Source organism: Musa acuminata, chromosome BXJ1-11, assembly GCF_036884655.1.
Source record: "Musa acuminata AAA Group cultivar baxijiao chromosome BXJ1-11, Cavendish_Baxijiao_AAA, whole genome shotgun sequence".
Lineage (NCBI taxonomy): Eukaryota > Viridiplantae > Streptophyta > Magnoliopsida > Zingiberales > Musaceae > Musa > Musa acuminata.
In genome coordinates, this window is record NC_088337.1 from 3,991,075 (window position 1) to 4,012,981 (window position 21,907).

Genomic DNA, 21,907 nt, shown 5'->3' on the forward strand with positions numbered 1-21,907 from the left:
GTAATTTTGTGCAAAGTGTGAGAATTCCAATCTGGTTTTGTAAATATCAAATCAAGAAGGAGACCAACACAAAGATTTATACGATCGGATTCTTCCATCAGCATCGTCAATTTTCTGTACATATACGTATTTCCATTCACATCATGTATCTCCTCCTCTTAGCTATATAGGGTTTTGTATATACGTGTCTCCTTCCTCCTTCACTGTAGACAAGCGAGGTCGACTTTGCTCTCTCTCTGATCTCCTGTGCTAAAAATGAAGTGTCTGTTCTTCTTCTTCTTCTTCCTCATCACCGTCCTGTCTACGTCTTTGCACGTGCCCGTAGCGACTGGAGCTGCGTCCATCGCGAAGACCATCGTCGTCAATCCTAGCGGCACCGGGGATTTCAGAAGCATCCAGGAGGCGATCAACTCCGTCCCCGACTTCAACAACCAGTGGATAAAGATCCACCTCGCTTCTGGAGTTTACAGGTTCGATCGTCACTGTTGCTGCTGCATGGGGGTGTAGCATTAGGAGTACTAGTTCTTCGGTTGATGAGATGGGGGGGGGGTGGGGGTTGTGCAGGGAGAAGGTGGTGATAAGCGCTTACAAGAGCTACATTCTACTCGAAGGAGAGGGAGCGCAGAAGACGTCGATCGAGTGGGGCGATTACGCCAGCGACTCCGGCGGCCACGACACCACCAGCAGCGGAACGTTCACGTCTTATGCTTCGAACATTGTTGTTGCAGGGATAACCTTCAAGGTCTCGTTCGCTGTTGCGCTTCCTAGTCTATGCACATTACTGTGCTGCTGTGCCGCACGAACAAAAGGTTCACGCGTAGGCCTGCATGCATGCGAGAGGCACAAGTCTATATGATTCGATCTTTGGTGCAGAACAAATACGACGGATACAGCCACATGAAGCAAGCGGTGGCGGCGATGATATCAGGAGACAAGTCGTCACTATACTCATGCAGCTTCATCGGGTATCAGGACACTCTCGCTGATTTGTTCGGAAGACACTACTTCAAAGGTTGCTACATTCAAGGCGTGACATTTCCTACATCCATAAGGATGGCTCAGTGAACAGCCCCAGTACTAAGGGAAGAGGCGTTCTGAGGTCCGAGTTAGGTGCACATCCGTCCATAATAATAAATAGCATGTTTGTTGTCTGGTTGTGTTCTGTTGGTGTTGTAGAGATACTGTTTTCCTTTTGATTAGTAAAGATGTTGACTGTTGATCGATAGCATAGTAAGTTCTGACTACAATTTGTCGATAGCAAAGCTTGAACAGTTCAGGTAAGTATTTGAACAGTTCATGCAGTTTTGGAAAGGAATAAAAAAAAAGCATCATCGATCAACTCGTATGTTCGAGTTGAACCTAATTGCTCTTTCGATTTATTGCTCCCAGAAAACAAAAGCAATCAATAATATTCGATTATCTATTGGATATGCTTGAACCCACCGGTAGAACGTGTATGATTATGCATGCAAGCATGTTAGCTGAACCGAATAAATGATTAAAGACAAGCACTTTGGGTCCTCGGTCAGTCCTCAATGTTCGAAAAACACCAGAGCGTAGGGCTCAGGAGAATGAGAAGATCATGCCAAGAAGCAAAATTGACCAGAAAAAAAAAGAAAATGCTGATGTGTTATCAAGCCGAAAGATGAGATCATTTGGTGTACAGAACATCTTCCCACGGGTGACGGTAGAGTGGTTGCTTCAGCCTTTTCTGATCGAAAGTATGCCTGAGATCAAACATTAAAGAATTCAATCAATTAGGAAGCGAGTATTCTATCAAAACTTGGTAAATAGAGAAGAACAGCTCCTTTGAATAAGAGGTATAGTGTATGCTAACTGACATATATATTATAAACATCATGCAGAAGCAACCCATTAATTAAGCACACTAATCAGTGAAATGGATTCATTTATCGGCAACAGTTCTATCTTGTATGCACTCACTGTAACACTTTAAAGATGGGTTATTGTTCAAGCAGCTGACTTCCGTAAAAAGAAATTTGTAAAATCCATATTCTTTGGTTACTCATTTCAGCATTAGTGGCTTTATTGGATTCATAAACTTAAGCTTCATCAAAGTAAATGGAACAGCAGGGGTGAAGAATTGGGACAAACGAGAAGAAACTTGAATGGTTGTACCAACTTACCCGATCAGACCAATTGAGCGTGCCAACACAAAGAGACCATTTAGATATCCAATCTCAACGATCTCATCGATTTCTTGTTTGCTAAACATTCCGCTGCCAGCTAAAAGATCCAAGAAAAGAGATCCGATTGCACCATCAACATTCAGCACCAAGTTGTTTGCCTTTGAGAGAGTGTACGCCTCAACTTGAACGGCATATCCCATGTACTTTACAGATGGGAAATGAGTGTGAGCATACTGTTGCAAAAGCTCCACTCTCTTATCCCTGTTGTCTCTGCTCTTGATCCTATTACCAAAAAGAAATATTGATTGGTAAACATGAACAAAAGTCTCAGGTGGGTAAGAAAACTGGTGGAAATGTAAAGCATATTCGCTAGACAAAATACTTGTTAAGATCTTTTTCCTTTTCGGAAAACCAGCACGACACGATCTTAGTATAATGAAGTATCCAGCACCAAGACAGACATTCATGCAAGAAGCCTGAAGATAGGAGATCCTTTTTTTGTTACACACTATCTGTTGCTTTCCCAGAAAAGCAACTTTAGTTGAAATTTATGTAGATGGAACAATAATATTCTTCAACTGAATCTAAAATGGAAAGAAAAAACTTAATGTAATGCATGATGTAGAGCAAAAACGACATGCAAAATTTCTGAAATAGACACCAACTTTCTAAACAAAGTTAAGTGGTCATAATTATTATTACATAATTAATTAATTTATTATTTGCGTAATGTGATCTAATATCTCTGCCTACAGAGTGAAATCTTTACAGACAAGTTTGCAGTGTACCATGCAATTATTTCATACATAACTAGAAAATTGATTCAGGTGATACTGATTGTAATACTCGATTTGCAATTTCTTGGACTCCATCATATAATAGTTTACAATTTAACAAGATTGCATACCATTTCCATCATGATATCATCAATCATAAATTTTGCTCCAGCAGCTTTTATGTAATTCTTACAGACTACAAAACTCATTCTCTAGTTCCTACCACAATTGTCTCCAGACTACAAAACTCATTCTCTAGTTCTTACGACAATTGTCTCGCAAATTTTTATTTATCCTAACTGAGATTAACCCTAAATGACAAATCAACGAGTTACATGACGGTTGTCCTGTAAAGAACTTGAAATGAATTCCATGGAATACTTCCTAGTACTTAAATCTTTCCAACTTTATATTAGTATTTGAAGATTTTATTCCATAGCAATATGAATCAGCCAAATGTAATATGATTCTGTAATTTGGATAGTGGATTAGTCAAACCCTCCATTGAATGTAATTAAGTAGTTAGCAGGTATTAGATGCCATAAGAATCATTATCAGAATCACTTGACATGATCTGCAATATTGTCAACAGTTCCATATGCGACGATGATGCTTAAGGCATTATGTACCCTATTCATCAATGCAAATGGTATTTATAAGGGTAATAAAAAGAGGAAGATGCTCCATGCACTTCATTAGCTGGACAAGCTATTTTACAGTGATGTTCAAAAAAATTCTCAATGTATAATCATCTGATAGTGTATTTGTTCAACTATTGCAAATAGAAAAGCAGTTCGTCAAAATATGCATCTGGCAGTGGCACAAGTACTTGTAACCAAGTAAAACAATATGAGCTTCAGTTAACAGCAAAAATTCTACTGATAGATTTGCAGACAAATTATTAGAAGCTTAGATGCCACTTGTTTTCTAACATATACCTGTGTCCTATTCCTGGTACACGAATGCCCTTCTTTTTCATACCTTCAACAAATTCATAAGGTGTGAGGCCCTGGCAAAATAAGTTGCAGATGTTTCAGTGATACCATAAATTGAAACAAACCATCAGGGTTGTTAATAGAAAATCTAGACGCTAACTATATACACTCACTCTGTCACATGCATCTTTAAAGTATCGAGCGGCATCGTCTATTGCACCACCAAATCGAGGACCGATTGTGAGCAACCCTGTATTTTAAAAGTTATTTCCCATTCCAATGACCATAAGCAAAGGTGTCAATAAGACTATTAACATGAGATAATAATCATATGGCAATATGCACCATTAACTTACAAAACTCACCTGAAACCAGACTCGAAACTAAATCTTTTCCAGCTCTTGCGGTAACGATAGTGTTATGAGCACCAGAAACGCAAGGACCATGGTCAGCACATAACATGACACAGATCTGACAATCGCAGAAAGCTCCAAAGAGTGAGATCAAAAGTCTATCGATACCAAGAAAGAACTAAATTGGGTTTTAAATCCAGTGAACATCTTATACAGTCAAACTTATCAAAATATATAAAACATTGAAAGAAGACTTGGTTAGCACAAATAATGGAAAATTGTATCTTGACAAACCTCAATAAATTGTGTGCAATAACGTGGAAGACTACGCTTGAACCATAAAAGAGAGATAACATCACCCACACCATAACCACGTTGGATAATAGTAGACATGGGTACACCAGCATAACATGGTTCATCACCTGTACATGGGCATGAGAATCAGAAAATTACTGGGCATTAAAAGATGCAATCTGTATGGAAAATATAAACCAAATTCATTAATCAAACCTCTGTCATCTGAAATGGTGGAGATAATATGAGTTGGAGCCCGGACTTTCCCACTTTTGATCGCAGATTTAAGATCCTCAGGAATTTGAGGAGGTTCAACTTCAGGTACAGGAGCAATCTTCCCTTCTTCAACCTATCCAATAAAATATAAGAAAACAGTAATAGAAGGTTCACTTTTGATGGTTCTCCTTGCTAAAACAATCTAACCAGTATAAGCCAATCTTCTCCAATGCACAAAATGGCATCAATTAGTATCACAGAAAGAATTGAAGCACAATAAGGTACCAGTTTCTCAAAGGTTTCTTTAATTGCAGTCTCAAATGCTTCATATGAAGTAGGAACAACTGCCCCAGCTTCTCTTAGAGCCTGATTTTTGGCTTGTGCTGATTCCAACTCACCACCACTTTTTGCACCCTAGATTATTGAATTCAGCAAAGGATGAGAGAACACCTTAGTAATGAGCACCATAACCGGTTATAATCATATAACAAAGACTAAACGATCATTTATGACTCACAGCATGACCAAATTGCACTTCTGACTTGAACAGGCGTGCACAGGTTCCACTAACCCAAGCGACAACTGGTTTATGAACTTTTCCTTCTTTTAGGGCCTCAACTAGGGAGTACTCATCTCTCCCACCCAATTCCCCCAGCACAACCATCATTTTGACCTGATTAGATCCAGAAGCAATATTGAAGAAAAACAAATATCAAGGAAACATGCATTAACAATTATTAAAATACTCATATTACTAAAGCTGGGACATTACAGCTTGTTGTTGTTGCTGATGATGCTTGTATTACTGTAGAATCTACAATATGGTATACAATTATTTCTAACACTGTGTCACATGACATTTTGACCAGAGATTGCATTAATGATCTAGTTTACTGAAGAGCTATTCTATATTATTTGAGGAAACTAAATTTGTAAGGAATTACCTGAGGGATGTTGTTAAACCGCAGCACGTGATCAGAAAGAGTTGAACCAGGGAAAACATCTCCTCCAATTGCAATGCCTGGAAATTGCATTTAACATCCAGGACTAAGATCAAGATTGCGAAAAATAAGGTATATTGAATTTGAAAGAACAGCAAACAGCACCTTCATAAATTCCATCTGTGACACGTGCAATTGTGTTGTAAAGCTCATTTGACATGCCACCCTGTAACCATACACTAAAGTTCTTATACCTGAACGGTGCATAGGTAATATAAAATAAATGAAAATCATGTTTAATTCTTAATAGCCTCTTGTTTAAGCACAACCAAAGAAAAAGGAACAGAGATGACAAACATTGTCAATTAGTGCAAGGAGAATAATTACCATAGTTATCTCGAATGTGTAACATTCTGGCTCATGGTAAGAATGCAAGTATGTGGCAAGAGTGCAAGTATTATGCCAATTAGCTAGATTCATGTTTCCACATAAGGATAGGGTTGTAAAATCAGGATACAATCACCTGGTCTACAGTCTGTTGGAAGGTGATTCATTATTTAGGGTCATAATTCCAGTCATTTAGGTACTTGCTCCAATACATAGATACTTTGGATTTATTAAGCAATTAATTACGCATTAAATTGTTTTCATACATGAAACAAAAAAGTTTTTTAATCATTGATTGTTTTTCTTAGTGATTTATGCTTGCTTGTTTGAGGTTTTCAGAAAGGATTCTAGGGTAGGGAAGTTTATGTCTTTTGTTTGTTCACATTTATAGAACTGAATAACATTAATTAGACAGGCTCCTCAATTATGACATTTAAGATCTTATAATATAGTAACACAAACAAAGTACTGTAGAACAAGGAAACCAGATTACAGATCCAAGAAAATGGATGGATCCAAAACTATGAAATGCACAATTTATGCCATTAGAATAACGACTATAAGTTTAATTCTATATCAGATATCTATATTATCATTTAGCTTAGCAACTTGAAATTAACTGAGACATGAATGGTTTTCCACACAATCTGTCAAATAAAAAGGATAGGCAACTTATGGAGCATGGACACTTTCATGTAATGTATGCATTTTGGGCTTTTCTCTTTGATGCAAACAATCTTCTATGATGACTAGAATCCCAAGCATTTACAACTTAATTTTTCTATTTCATTTCTATTCCTTAAGTAATATAGAAAGGTTGGGGTTTAGCCTCTAATTTGAAGCTCAATCTTCATACCTAAATGCTAACAAAACTTCTCATCATGTTCAGTTTTAGAAACTAAGTTATTCTGAAACCATTTTAGTCTGAATGGTTTATACTAATAATGGCTCTTAAAAAAATTGGTTCTTTCATATAAGTATTGTGTATTCATAAAGGCTTCTTAATCAGTGGTGATCTAATCACCGATGCAGATTATACAAAGAATATAAATATGGATCACCTACCATATGCCTTCAGAAACCAGTAAAATCAGTAACTAAAAGTCAGTTTCAAAAGAAACAAATCTCAGTCTTTATGATTCCTTGGCTTTGTCATTAGTCTCTTCATCTTCCACTTCCCAATCACCCATGAAGTTATTAATTCTACCAATTCTTGTTTATCTCAAAAGCAATGCAAACCTTCAAAGGGAATAATATAGAGATAAAATGCAACAAAGTATAACCATCAAATCATTTATAACTCTTTCCACTGTGTCTCAAGTATCTTCCTAAATATATATTTATGTACCTCCATGCTTCTTTTATCTTCAACATGTCGAATTATAAACTAGTTCCAATATAAACCATCATATACCAACAGTAAGTTGATCCATTGATATTAACTCATTCCCATTTAAATAGGTAATACCATATCCGATTTCCTCAGCATATATGTCTTGCACTGTAGGTAATCTATTTTTGATGCCTTCACACTATTTTTACATACTCCTTATTTTCAATTGGTGAAATATACATTCCGTGAAAACTCACCTAAAGTGTGGTTTTCCCACATTACGAATCTTGCTTCCCATCTCTGGAAGCAGCTTCATCTGTCTTATATCCTCATCTTTGTTAATCTGTAATTAAGCAATGTATGGGTTGCTACAAAATCACATCACACCCTATGCATCCTTCTGAAAGTAAATAACCATGCTAGATTTGCATGACGGCACCTATATGAAGTGTGCTGGATCTGATGACTAAAAGTGAGCAATCATTCTCATCCATATTCTACATTCCGATGAACTTCCAAGATTTATCAATTAATTGGCTCAGAAATGACTACACGTGGGTGGGTCATTTGTGCCAAGGGAGTCATAAAAAAAATCCTTGTAAAAGTTTAGTCATTAAAAAAAATACAAAAGAAAATATATTAACTAAATAAATGAAGTGCTGAAACAACCAACTTCTAAATATCTACTCATGCATTTCTTATTGAGCAAATGTTGAATTAGTTCATAAGTTTGTATTAGGTGATTGTCACATAGGCACCAAGATCAACAGGTAAAAAATCAAGACAGTTTGAGCTTGAAAAAAATTGAAACAGAAGGATAATCCTGAAAAAAAAAGTTCAAAGTCAGGCTTTCCCTCCATTTTAGAGAACTTTCGAATACTATGAGCAATCCCAAATACTTCCAGGACTAACCTCACATGTTGGAGGATGGTATCAAAGTCACTAATGGCTATTACTGACTATCTTTGAATTCTGCTGAGAAGAGCAGTTTCATATATTTAAACTACAATCCAAATAGAAGTTCTACTGAATAAGAATCACTAACGAGAATAGTGATTCAATAAATTAAAATTATGTCAGTTACACCAGAATCCAAATGGATATGAAGAAGTCATTTTTGGAAATATTGCTGAAAGGAGGCTATTCTGAAAAGATAACTTTAATAAAAGAAGGTTACCCTGAGAAAAGATTCAATGATCCACAGATGTTATGGTTGTGCCTTTGAGATAGTACTAGAATACTAGAAATTACGTGTATTTGGAAATCTTGAGCTTATTATGTAAACTACTCAGCAATAGTTAAAAACATTATTTTAATAAAAGAGAAGAGATCTTGGCATATCATCTACTAAGCTGCCTTCCATAACAAGTTGAAAGGAGTAACATAATGATCTCAATCCAAATAGTAAATCTATTCAAATTCAATTTAATTACAGAGGTACTCCAATCCAAACCCAAGTTCCAATAAAGTATATAAATGTTTTCTTGGGATAACTTTAACTCATATAAAAGACTACTCAACAATAGTAAAACATTATATTGATAAAATAGAAGAGATATAGACATATCAGCTACTGAGCTGCCATTAAAATAAAGGTGATGGCCTGATGGAGTTTGTCTATTTTAATAATTATCACAATTAACAAAGACACATCAGGAAAAACAAATTGAAAAATGACAATATTTCCACCAATGAGAACATACCGATTTAGACACAAATCCAACAGATCCAGGCCTGTAAAGCTTGCATTGGATTATATTGTCAATTGTTCCTGCAGTATCACCAATCTTAAAAGCTCCAGCTTGAATTCCCCCAACAGTGGCTGGACCAATAAGCACCTGAAATCAACTTTGGAGAGATATTAAGCAATAATATTAAAATATTATGCACAGAATCTATGCAGAGTAAAAAATCTTTCACATGTTATACAACTTAACTAACAATTGATCAGTACAGGTGATTTCAGTACTGGAATTTAAATTTTTATTGGGGGTAAAAACATTTTCTAGGATAATAGAAAAACAAATATTTTCCAAGCTTGTTCATGTCTCTAACCTTGTTATTAGCTCGTGCATAAGCAATTAGCTGCTTTGTATCTGATTCTGGAACACCTTCAGCTATAATAGCTACTACTCTAATTGTTGGTTGCTTCAGAGCTGACATGGAAGAGGCAGCTGCACTGCGTTCATAACAAAAGCATAATATTAAGAATAACAAATGCACTTTCTTCAAGCATACAACAAAAGCAAGATTACCAACCTTCTAAATGATGCAAAGTTGATAAAAACATCGGCAGTTGGGTGTGCAGAACATGCTGCTTCAATCCTACAGTAAAACAACAAGGAAAGTATGACAGTGATTCAATTGTGCTAATAATTTAATAATGACAGATATAAAGTGACAGTTCACTTAATTAAAATCAATAATAATCAATCTTATGGTGTTATGCCATGTAGAACTCATAGCAAAGTTAATCACAAAATTAAAGATTATCCATCTAAAACACATGCTTTTAACATGTATGCAAACATATACATAGGTTTGTTTACAACCTTATTATCAACTATACCTTATGCAATGGTATATTTCACATTGTCAGCCATTGAACCATAATTCAGGTGCCAAAACATGTATCTCTGGCTGTGTGAGATTATGGTAGTCAGTATGAAAACATTACCAATTTATCACGTTAATCATGTCAACAATTGTTAGGCACATGTCCTAAATGATGTGTGATAAGCTCATATTTAGTTCAAATCATTTTAGGGACCATGTCCAGAATGCAATCCTTCAGAATAAAGTATATAGAAAGTAATGCTAAAAATTCTTAATGTTTCTTGCCATATTGTAGATCTTTCAGTACATATATAATTTACTTAAAGTCAACACAGGCCTTGCACCAACAGAAACAATATCTGCTACCAATGCAGCGAGCTGAATATAAACAAGAATCAGAGAGAAGCAATCAGATCAATTTGGTGCTCAGCTAAAAGCTAAGCAACCAAATCATCATGAAAAAATTCCATGACTATCAAAGTACTTGTTGACATAAATTTCTTACTCACATTGAATGAACAGGAATTGCAATTTCTTCCTGACCAAAAAATAGCTTTTGAAACCCCTCGGATCCAGGATTAATTATTCCAGCAACAGAAGGTGTTTCCCTCCCTGTAAACAAGAAACCACAAACAATTTAAACGAAGTAAGAGACAATCATCAATACTAATAGCATAGTACATGACAAACAAAAAGAAAGTCAAACAAACCACAAAGGAAGTCAAAATCTAGCATCCGCTGGATTGGAAGTTGCTTATAATTGTAAAATAGAGCTTGAGTATTCCGCGAGAAAATTTGTCCAGTAGCCATATTTGAAAAAGCCAAAAAAAAAGACACCCTGTATATAGGTAAAAATCAGTTCCATTATCACAAAGACTGTAACACTTGAATTTCCAGCATGTATAAGAAAGGTAGTACCATAAGTAAGGATTTAAAAAGGAGAAACAACTGCAAATGGTTGAATTAAACTATTCGCAATAAGTAATTTGCATTTAAAAATAGAGAAACCATGAATAAGGTGGAAAATGATATTACAAGAAACAGAGAGAGTGTGTGTGTGAAAACTTCAGATATTTGGTAATTACCATAATTTTAGTACTTAATCTTCAGATATTTGGTAATTACCATAATTTTAGTAATTAATGATCTAAAGGCAGTGATTCCAGTTCAATATCATTGTTGTTTTGTTCTCCAAAATAAAATTGCTTAATAACATCACAAGTTTGCCAATAAATTTCAGGGTAAAGAATCACATGTAACAAATGGCAAGAGCCTTAACCTAGGTAATGGAGGGCAACGTCAAGATGAAAGATTTTGAAGGTAGTTGAAGGCAGAGTTAATTATTCAAAACTTATTGTTTCGTAGGTTTTCTCTACCTGGTTTTTTTGTGCACAGTCATTTTCGTGGGTATTATCTATCTGGTATTCAGGCAGACAATACTTCTTTCCACCTTGTATTGATTTCCGAGATGGAGAAAGAGAATGTGAAAAAGAGACCTACTATTTAATGTTCCTATGCAAGTCAAATCACTGCCCACAGAAGGATGATCCTGATTGGTGATGAATGAAGGTCTTGATGTCTTCTCAATATTACAGTAATGAGCAACAAAATATAGCAAATAAAGTCTATGAGCAGAAGAAGTATGGAAGAGTATCCTGGTGCACGAGACTACCTCACAATGTGTCCAGTTGTATACAGCCTTACCCTGTTTCTCCAAATGGAGGAGGTTGTGCCCATGAAATAAAATCATGTACACGATCAATTTCCCACAGAATAATAAAGTACTGGTGCCTTAGTTGGTTGCCAATAATTAATTACTGGCTCATAACAATAACATCATTCAGAAGATGAATAAACATTTGATGAGGTTAGATATGTCTCCATCAGGGCTGATTAACATAAACAGAATGAGGAATATAAAAAGTAATACAGGAAAAAAACCAGTTCAGACATTTTGGCTTGTTGTAGTTATTGTAGGGAAAAAAAAAAGAATTACACAAACCTAGGAAAGTAGAATAACCACCGCTCAAAAGAGAATTTTTCATGCAGACTTTGCAAAATTTTAAAAAGAATATTGGTAATCATAAGACACAAAGAATGAATTAGTTTACAATACAACTCTGCAAACTGGATGAATGAAATGTGATAATGCAGGTGGAGTGAGTTGTTTTTCGAATGTCATGAATTAAATCTAGCTTACAAGAATCTAATGTCAAGAACTTAAAACGGCAACATAGGAAATGTTAGGAGATATTCAGCAAACCCATCCCTCACAGGTGCGAGAAATTCAACAGATTTCAATAAAAAAAATCACCCCTCATAGTTGCAAAAAGATTAGCAGATTTTGATAAACAATTGAAAAATTTTGCTATTGGGTAGAGAAAAGCTGGATGGTGAATTAGTGCTCTAAGAGCAGCCAGTTGTGACGAGAGTTGCGATTGATAATGTAATGCATTTACCAGAAGTAATGGGGATACATGATGCTAAAAAGTCTAGCTGCATCATTCAGTTCTATTCAATTCTAGCTAAGAAAAGGAATCTGGTAATGTGTCCCAAGGTACAATAAAAGCATGTTATTGATCACTATCTTTACAAGAATTAACTAAGCAGTTGCTAAAGTAAGCACTAAGAATAAAACTAGAAAATTTAACTTTCTATTCTATTTGAAAATTAGCTTCGACACGGATGGCTACAGAATAGAACCTCGAAGACTTAAATTGAGTCAACACTGCATATCCACAACGACAAGAAAGATACAACCGATCCTAAACCGAAAGAAATAGCTCAAAAGCATTTTCAAAAAGATCAAAATGTTTGAAAAGGATCGTATTCACGAAACTTCAAATTCAACCCAAAGCAGAAACCAAAAATGATCTCTTCAGAGAGAACCCGCCCGATGTAACCAGAGAGGGAAAGGTGACTCAATGGAGACGACACACATCTGGATAATCCTAATAAGGCAAGGCTAAGTAAAGGAAACCAAAACGCGAGAAGCCTAGAGCGCAATTCAATTCGACACACATCTGAATCGCCAGATCTCTCATTTCCCAGATGCAATTCGACACCTCGAGGTTCCAACCCAGAACAAGACATCCACAACGTATTCAACGAAAGGGGGAGAAGGGATGCGAGGCACATGGAGAAGCAAATCTACCTCGGATCCGATCGATCGTCGCGGCACCGGACACGGAATCAAACCGGGAAGGCAAATCACGCGAGGACTCAGAGACGTGCTGGGGCTCCTTAAATAGAGAGAAGGGAAAGGATGGGAGAGCCGTCACCACGAGCACCCAACCCCACACCTACCCCGACATGAGAGCGGCACGTGCTACATCAGCCAGCCTAACCAACAACCACACTGCTAAGTCTGAACCGGAATAGATCGAACCGGAAACGTACTGTTTGGTTTGGTACCAAAACCAAACCGGGGAAATTACAATTTACTAAACTTTTCATGTTGTAAATTAATAAATCATAATATCCCATGACGAAAAGAAATTACAAATTATAGTATTACTGTTTGAATTACATGTGCATGCCACTTTAATTTTAAGAGCAAAGGTTCCGGTTTGGTTCAGTCAAGAAACACTTCGGGTTCGATCAAGGGAGTGATGGATTCCGGTTGGGTTCGGTTCGGGTTACAAGTTTAAATGCCAGCCCATAGTTTAGGTGGAGCAATGAGAACCAACACAGAGTTAAAGCTGATGGCGGCTGCCGGAAGTGATTACATGTACTTGAGAAGAATGGGGCGTGGGCGTCACGTGCCAGGTGTAGAGAATATATATATATATATATATATATATATATATATATATATATATATATATATATATATATATATATATATATATATATATATATGGCAATCTCGATAAGCCAATGGCAATTGGATGAGTGTAACATTAAGGACTCAACTACTCCATGCTGAGGGCAGGCGGGCGTGAGCACCTAACTGTGTGCGATTTGCCACTGCTAGCACTGTATTTTGTGAGTATTAATGAAAAGGCCAACGCTCCGACCAACCAAATTGGTCTTTTGACTCCCGACGTAACGTTTGATCATGCGATGTTGGGTGATCGGATGGTTGCGTCGGTTAACGTCAACAGGTGACCTAATTGGGTGGAGAGTTTTAGTATTTATTTTTTGTGATGGATGGAGTGCGATTTAATCTTTAGGGAATCTAACTACTTGATGGAATGGATCATCTGCTTTTTGACCAAGCATATTTTTATTCCCTTTTTATTGTCATTTCAGAATTGTGTTTTGTTACCTGAAAAATTGGTTTGAAGTACATATTGTCTAAAAGTAGCAAATTTATCGTCATTAAATTTAGTGTAAGTATATATCTATCCCACTGAATACTATGTTTTTTCATATATGCATTATTATTGTTATATCCATATAAGACTTGAGATGGGATTAATTAACAATATGCTAGCATTTATTACTAGTGTTTCAAATTTCCACATCTTTTTTTGTTTTTTTCAAACATCTACTTGAACCATCTACTAGGCATTGAGCCTTGAAAACCTAAACATTTAGATTGTTTTCTTTTCCGAGTATCCAGAAAATAATCATTCTAAAGTACAACCCAAAACCAAGAAATAAAAAAGAAAACTTCACTACCATACCCCTCCCTATCCAAATAGGATCGACAGTGACTGACAAGGGAAGTGATGTTTAATGATTACCGGTGGGCAGAAGCACCAGCCATTGGCGGTTTAGTATACACCAGTAGCAGCAGTCATTTGTAAATACCAGTGGCAAACCTCATTTTAAGTAAAAGATCATACAAGCACATACTCGATGGATATATATAGAAAACACAATATGGTAACACCAAAAAAGGTCAATCTTTCGCCCATCCTGCTGATCCAACTGCTCATGTTTATGATCATGGAAACAGAGACATCAATTGCCAATATTATGACCACTACCAATTACCACCAAAGAACAGTAGCCAAGGGGAAAAAAGAAATACCTATTTAGGAACATGTTCTAGGCAATTGCTGCTACAGAAATTATTGCACGTTTGATTAAAAATTATAACTCTAATCAGCCTGCACATATTAAGAAAGATGGTTTTAGAGGCATCAAAATTTACAATTGTTAACATCAGAAGAAAAAAGTGATTAGTAGACTGACTAACGATCAAGCAGAGGGTCCAAAATGATTGCTACAAAAGGAAAAATAATCCAGTTCTTTCTAATGAAGCCTCCTTTTCAAAACTTGCTTCCGTGGTTCCTTTTTAGTGGATACTGTGCTTGATCCCAAAGAAACCATCCCCACTGCTAACTGGTATAAATCCTTCAACCTGCAGAAATCGGATTGTGTTCATAAATTGAAACAGCTAGTTGGGTGGTTAAACACCGGAGACAATGTTGATGTATGCAAATTATACAAGCACCTTGGTATGCTGATAAAGAGAGCAATAACAGATACTCCGACAATCAGAGGAAACACCGGAGCTGGAGTTGGTTCCTGCATGGTATTAAAAATACAATCACTTTAGTTATTCCCTAAACAACACTTACATGTGTTGCCATTGCCAAAACAATTGCATTGTCAAAGCTTTTGCGACAAGATTTTTCCCCAAAGTTGCAGGTTTTCTACATAAACTAGTGCATTTTCTGGGACATGTAATGACTACTTGTATATCAAGCTGTTGTTCAAATCTTTGAGCTGTTTCAAGTCAATGTTTAAAGTTGCCTTAATCAGTGTAGCAGCTATTAAGCATGGCCTCCAGTTACTCTCCATGTGCCAAGGCATGACTAGTGTACCATTTTTTGTTGGTTCTCAAACAGAACCAAGCTGTTCCTGTTGCTGCTTGACTGAGGCTCTCTGGTTTGCTTGTCTGCTAATGGATAAGTTTGACAGTGAATAGGATTTTTGCTATATATGTAATGCTTGTTTTATTTGCAGTTCTACAGAACCATATTTGTTCTGCTTATTGCCAGGTTCTGACTCTCATCCTTTATAACTTGGTAATTCAATTTAGTTAATATGTCACTTAGCTAAACGAATCAAAAAAAAAAAAATCAAACATTAACAGGCCAGCAATTTCGAGGAATCAAGATCAGCATGTAAATCAAAAGCAAAGCCATTTATCACTATGTGCCTCACCTGTTTGTGATTTTCTTCTTTGACATTATATCTGAGAGGGCCAGCATGAATTTGAGGTTGTTTTTCCAAGTCAACTTCCAGTATTTCGGATTGAAATCTGTGAGAACTTGATGGGAATCGAGACCGGAGCTGCACTAGGTGCTTGCCCCTGGGCAAATCACGCACTTCGAAGTAGAACGAGAGCGGCAAAGGAAAGACTGACTCAACCTTAGATGGGTCCCTCGCTAATCTGATCTCAACAGAAAGATGTGGCTGTAGATCTTCAATGTCATTTCCTTCCACATGGCCACTTAAAATTGCTATATCTGGTTGTTCAAACACCACAAAATCCAAACCTCTTACGTCCTCACTTCCAACCTGCCAATAAGAACATCTGATAAGACACAGGAAATGGATATTTTACAGCAGTTATTCCATATTTCAAGCATTTATAATTAATTGTTAACTAAACAAGGAATAACAATGACTTAGACTGGCTTTAAGTAGCAGCAGCCACAGAGAAACATAGCTCATTCACTTCTGCATTTATTGTTTAGCTGCCCACTCAGATAAATATGTAATGAAACACCATAACTACCTGACAGTACTCATTTTTCCCTTGGAAAGTCATCAAGCAAGAATGTTTTAACAGGAAGATTGAAACTTACATCAGAACATATCAATAATAAATATACATGATGGTTGAGGCATGCTGTTTTCATAGGTATAGTTGTCAAGTCGTCTCACAAGTATAACAGTATACATCTTTTATGGAGAATGATTCCTAGAGATACTAACATATCTTGTTGAATGCATAGAACCTTTTAGATATCTGTATTTGATTTACTGATATTACAAAGAATTTACAGGATTATAAAATGCAAAATCAGCTCAATATGATTGTTTTAGGCATCAGTTTTATATTGCTCTCCAATTAGAATGGCAATGGTCCTCAAACCTATGAATCTCAATCCCCCAGTCTCCTGCCAACCTCTCTTTACGCCACACCTCCCTCCCACTCCCACTCTTATACCTCTGACATGCAAAACTCGCCCTCAATGCCTCCTCTGCCCCCTCCATCCAATTTGAAAACAACAGCAGCAGCAATGTTATCAACCTCCCATCGCCAATAATGGTCCTCCTCATCAACATTAACCTAGTTTGGTGTTATGCCAACACCACAGAGTCTTCTTGCATCCCCAGACATGAACAAGTTGGGTTTTGGTGCACTGAACATACATCATGTACTCAGGGCAAGGATGACATTGCAAACCAACGGTTACACCCACCCCATTGCAATTCCTATATTACTTTATTATGAAGTTCTGATTATTGAACCCACCATTCAGTCTTCTTTCAATCATATTCCCACAATTGTTTGCAAAATAGTCTTCTTTCAAGTTTCAACCACCTTTCAGTCTCTTTATTTTCCTTTTCCCACACTAGTCCACCGGCCAGAAGGTACACAAATCAAGACGTGAATCCTTGTATACTATAAAGATAATTCCATATCTTGATGACAATAAACTACAAAATGAGTGAAACACAACGCTGATGCAGTGACATTATACATTTCAGCTGTGCATTCAAACTGAAAATTTTTATTCCTTTTTCTTTGCAATAAAACATGGTTGCAGTAACTTTTTCCCATTTGATTATCAAAATATTTAGTGGTCCATACTATTCCTTTTTTTTAATTAAATTATTAGTGACCAATTTGCTCTCCACCCATGCACCATACGTTGGCATCCATGTCTAAAAGTTTGTGACGTATCCAACATAATATTGGTGAACATTCAAACAGCACGAAAATATCCGAAAAAGCACTTACCATAACAGCAATAGATTCAGGTGAAGCCCGTTCAAGTGTTTTGACTCCAAGGTAGTCCTTTGCTACTATTTTGACCATATATGTGGTGTCAGGCAGAAGACCCCTTAACCGGAAATTCCCCATATTATCAGTTGCTGCTTCCTCGTAATAGCCTTTGCTTTCTGATCGTGCTTCAACATAAACACCTTCCTTTGGCTGACCTGAGAGTAATGATACACTGCCCATAGCACTACAAAGGGAAGCATTTTAGCATAGAATAACACATATTTAATAATGTTATATAGCATATTCACACATTTGAAAGTCAAGATTCAGATAGCATTTAATAATGTTATATAGCATATTCACACATTTCGAAATCAAGATTTGGATAATATCCCCTCCATATAATGTATTAAAATTACAACATATCCTAATTGAAATATATTGAACCATGCATGAGTTTTTTTCTCATGTTATAAGTTCTAAAGCTTACAGTTTGATAAACATTACAGTTGCAAATAGCCAAATATGATCACTATTTTTTATGAATGATCTATGACATAATGCCTTATTTAGTCAATTAATATTTAATAGGGTTTACGGCCAATGAGAATGACATGAACGTTTGCAATCTCCACAATCAACATATTAGTTGGACATTCATTAATTGTTTGTGTAGCATGAGTACGATATGAAGGATGCATATTTCTATCTCCATATACATGATGGATTGTACATCTTTGATACAGCACATTATGTTTGTATATTGAACAGGTGCCTATATGGATTACCAGATTGTCAATGTTACCTCAATAGAGCAACACAACCAAAACTGATTACTTCATATACTAGGGAGTTTTTTTTTCACTTCAAGATTTCTACCTCATTGTACATACATATCCTTCTCTTATCAACAAAATGCAGCCTGAGTGGTTGTAATATGCACCCACATATGCATATTTGGTCATATGGCCACCCTGTACAAAGTCATGCAGCCTCAATATGTTGTGTTATCAAATATGTTTAATCTATTGCACAAAGCAATATGCTTTTAAGTATGAAACTATGATTACTTATGTGGTTTATATTTCCTATTTATTAGTATTTTTTACAATTATTACTACTATTTTGGTACTATTATTCAAGGTTCGCAATACCGTACCGGAGTTTCGACCTGGGCTCGGTACCGGTACGGTACGGTATACCGCTCGGTACACCCAGGTGTACCGAGCGGTATATTCAGGCGTGCCGAGCACTGTAGCAGTGCTACAGTGCTACAGTACTGCTACAGTGTCGGAACAGTAACATATGGTCCACGTACCGTAAGGCTGTCGGACCGGTACTGCAAACCATGCTATTATTTATGGTCCATAAATATAACACTTATAACTTAAGCCTTTTGTGCATTTCTTATAACATATTACTTACATAAGTTGTAAATGATATCCTATAAAATTTCTGTTTGGTCATACCTGATATTTGCCTATTAATAATTTAGACTTGATTATGCAGTTTTTTATACTTAATTAACATAATTATGCGTATTTTAATTAAATGACATATGCGAGCAAATATGCTTCTGTATGTTGCATATTTACTATGCAGTCTCTTGACCACCTGCATACAGTACTGCTCTTTAATAGCCCTTTGATATTAAGGAATCTAGCTGATATTTTCAAAAGCTAGCTCTGATCTCATACTGTCCATTCTCATCTTTCATTTGTGTTTTTAAACAAATGACTGGTTCTATAATTAACAATATAACACCTTAAATCTATGTTATCTTAATTTCCTCTAGCTAGCATTTATTACATCATGATCTAAAGTCAAAATGCCATCTTAAAGATGACCTGTAATGCAAAACATGCCTAACCAATGCAAGTCTGTTTGTTGTTATGAAATTTTATTTGGATTCTTCAAGCATGTATCAGGATTCCTAACCTGATCTCAGAATGATGACTGTATTCAATGTTTGAGTTTTATTTAATCACTTATATTTTGAAATGTATAAGCAAATGATCATATTCTTTTACAGCCAATCCACTAGCTTTTAAGGAACTTTGCCCACTTGAACCAAAACCTAATTCAACCCAAACCTCAACTCAACCTCAAGCTTTTCCTCCAGAAAGAAAAAAGAAAAAAAAAATTGAACCCTAATTTTTATTTTCAATGCACTTTCTAAAACTTTGAATGCATTTTCCACAAGAAATAATCATGTTCTGGTTATTGAATATCTTCAGAATATATTGCCTTGATACTTGGCTCAATCATCAAATTTTGATGGTGAATAATACCCCCCTCATAAGCAGGGCAAGGGAGGGAGAAAGAAAATAGTGATGTCAAAAGTTGGAACAAAACTTTCTCGCATGAGGCATCTCAAGTTTCTTTCCATGAAACTAACACATAAAAAAAAAACGAGCTCAACAAGATGCCACACTTATGGTCAAAGATGCAGAATCTCCAGCACTAGTAGGAAATCCTCGACTAACCATAGGCATGTAAGGGAAGGTATTGTATTCCAGTACTGGATTTTTGCTGAATGTGCAACGATTACAACAGAAATACTACTGGCTATCAAGGAATACAGCTATGCACTTATGAATATAATAATATCTTGGATACCTTATGCTAGCCTCCTCAGTGTCAATTATAGATACTTAAGTGATCAGAATAGCATGTACTGTAGAATGATCAAAATGTACTTAATAAGATTGTAATTATTAACAGGCAGGTTTACTGCATAAACACCATTAAAGGCTCCAAAGAGGGTCGACATAACAAGTGTAACCCTGCAACCAAAGAGGATGTTTCCATGACTGGAGAAAACCCATCATCCAAAGCACAAAGCAAAGTTACCATCCTAATGCTTGCTTTCAAATATTCCTATAGATCTTAAATATATGAACCAAGTATTCCATGATCATGCATCAAATGTTCTCAACCCACATCACCAGGATTTCCTCCTCACAAACTTATATAATTCTCAATAGTCAATACAAAATATATTGATGAACTAGGGAAAATGGGACTTGTTTTACAGGTATCAAGAGGGGAGCCCCTTCATCCCTAGAGTCAGAGGTCTCAGAAAATGTAGCAAAACTAGGCAAACTATTTTTTTCATGCCAATAACACTTTTAACAAGTACCAAAACTATATTATGAACAAGTGCATGGTAAAAATGTGAAATAAACTTGCCCAGAAATCAATGATTTCTTTTATAATACACTGGCACAGATTACATCATCAATGAAACCAAATTACAAGAGAAATATAAGGTTTGTGAAAAGGATGAGATACCAGATGCAAAAATGAAATCGACGAACCTGTAAGCAACACGTGTTGCAAGAAATTTAACCACTTTAGACTCTCCAGATTCTAGTTCAATTGCCACAGCTGCAGGAGAGAAGGAATATTCCTGCCAAAGCAATAAATCAGAAGGAAATTCTATTGCTGTTTCTTTACGGAAAAAACAACAAGATAAAATAGCAAACTAATTCAAAAGATATACAACATAGCAAGTCCAACTGGCCGCTCAAGAACTTGCCACATTTAATTTAGTGGCATACAAAACCTTGACATCTGAACACTAAAGTTTGTGGAATGTAATTAACAAAACAAATATATATTAGAGGACACTATAATTTGAATGATACAAATTGGAGATCAATTATCAAAATGCATTTGTACATATTACTCAGTAACAGTTGCTTAACAAGCATGTGGTGCTCCTCGCGTGAGAAATTTCTTTTTTGGACTTTAGAGTCTTAGACAACGAAGAACAATGGAACTTTGATTTAAACAACTCACCAAATGTTTTATGAGAATGCATAGGTAAAATCAGGGTTATCAATTTCAATGTGTACCATCCGGTACGGGAGGTACGTATCGGTCCGAGAGGATATCGGTATGTGGACCATCCTCTACCGAGCGATACTAGTGTTTTGACCGGTACTGAGGCGTACCGACCGATACCGCCCCGGATTTCAATCATTACTGAGGCATATTGGTCGGTACACCCTAGCGTGGTAGGTGAAGATATTTTTAAGATTTT

General features: G+C 36.2%; 2 protein-coding genes across 4 annotated transcripts in view; both read right to left on the reverse strand.

The window, feature by feature from the left end:
• Positions 1–1,402: 1,402 nt before the first annotated feature.
• Positions 1,403–13,228, reverse strand: LOC135596935 (ATP-citrate synthase beta chain protein 1). The gene is made up of 17 exons (XM_065089227.1): positions 13,096–13,228; positions 10,652–10,779; positions 10,451–10,553; positions 9,645–9,710; positions 9,441–9,564; positions 9,089–9,223; positions 5,831–5,891; positions 5,669–5,745; positions 5,242–5,397; positions 5,010–5,138; positions 4,725–4,857; positions 4,509–4,636; positions 4,227–4,332; positions 4,035–4,111; positions 3,865–3,935; positions 2,148–2,432; positions 1,403–1,727 (listed from the first exon to the last, which is right to left on the reverse strand). Exons 2-17 carry the CDS (start codon positions 10,749–10,751, stop codon positions 1,652–1,654), a joined length of 1,827 nt encoding a protein of 608 aa, XP_064945299.1. The 5' UTR covers positions 10,752–10,779; positions 13,096–13,228; the 3' UTR covers positions 1,403–1,651.
• Positions 13,229–14,905: 1,677 nt separating this feature from the next.
• Positions 14,906–21,907, reverse strand: part of LOC135581844 (uncharacterized) — a 30,213-nt gene continuing 23,211 nt past the window's right edge. Inside the window, exons 23-28 of one of the 3 annotated variants that reach the window (XR_010481069.1) lie at positions 21,180–21,271; positions 17,875–18,103; positions 16,065–16,421; positions 15,349–15,422; positions 15,091–15,255; positions 14,906–15,001 (exon numbers count right to left, since the gene is read on the reverse strand). Coding sequence is in view for 1 of the 3 variants with exons in the window: in XM_065089228.1 (XP_064945300.1) it covers positions 15,147–15,255; positions 15,349–15,422; positions 16,065–16,421; positions 17,875–18,103; positions 21,180–21,271 (861 nt within the window). In the remaining 2 variants the exon portion in view is untranslated. Of the gene's footprint in view, positions 15,256–15,348; positions 15,423–16,064; positions 16,422–17,874; positions 18,104–21,179; positions 21,272–21,907 lie in introns of all 3 variants that reach the window. The other 2 variants (XR_010481068.1, XM_065089228.1) reach the window with 2 other exon arrangements.

Coding starts and splice junctions, on each gene's coding strand:
- LOC135596935 (XM_065089227.1), bottom strand. CDS start 10,751: ATGGCTACTGGACAAATTTTCTCGCGGAATACTCAAGCTCTATTTTAC. Junction 5,746..5,830: donor CACAGATGGAATTTATGAAG/GTGCTGTTTGCT, acceptor TGCAATTTCCAG/GCATTGCAATTGGAGGAGAT. Junction 5,139..5,241: donor AAGTGCAATTTGGTCATGCT/GTGAGTCATAAA, acceptor TCAATAATCTAG/GGTGCAAAAAGTGGTGGTGA.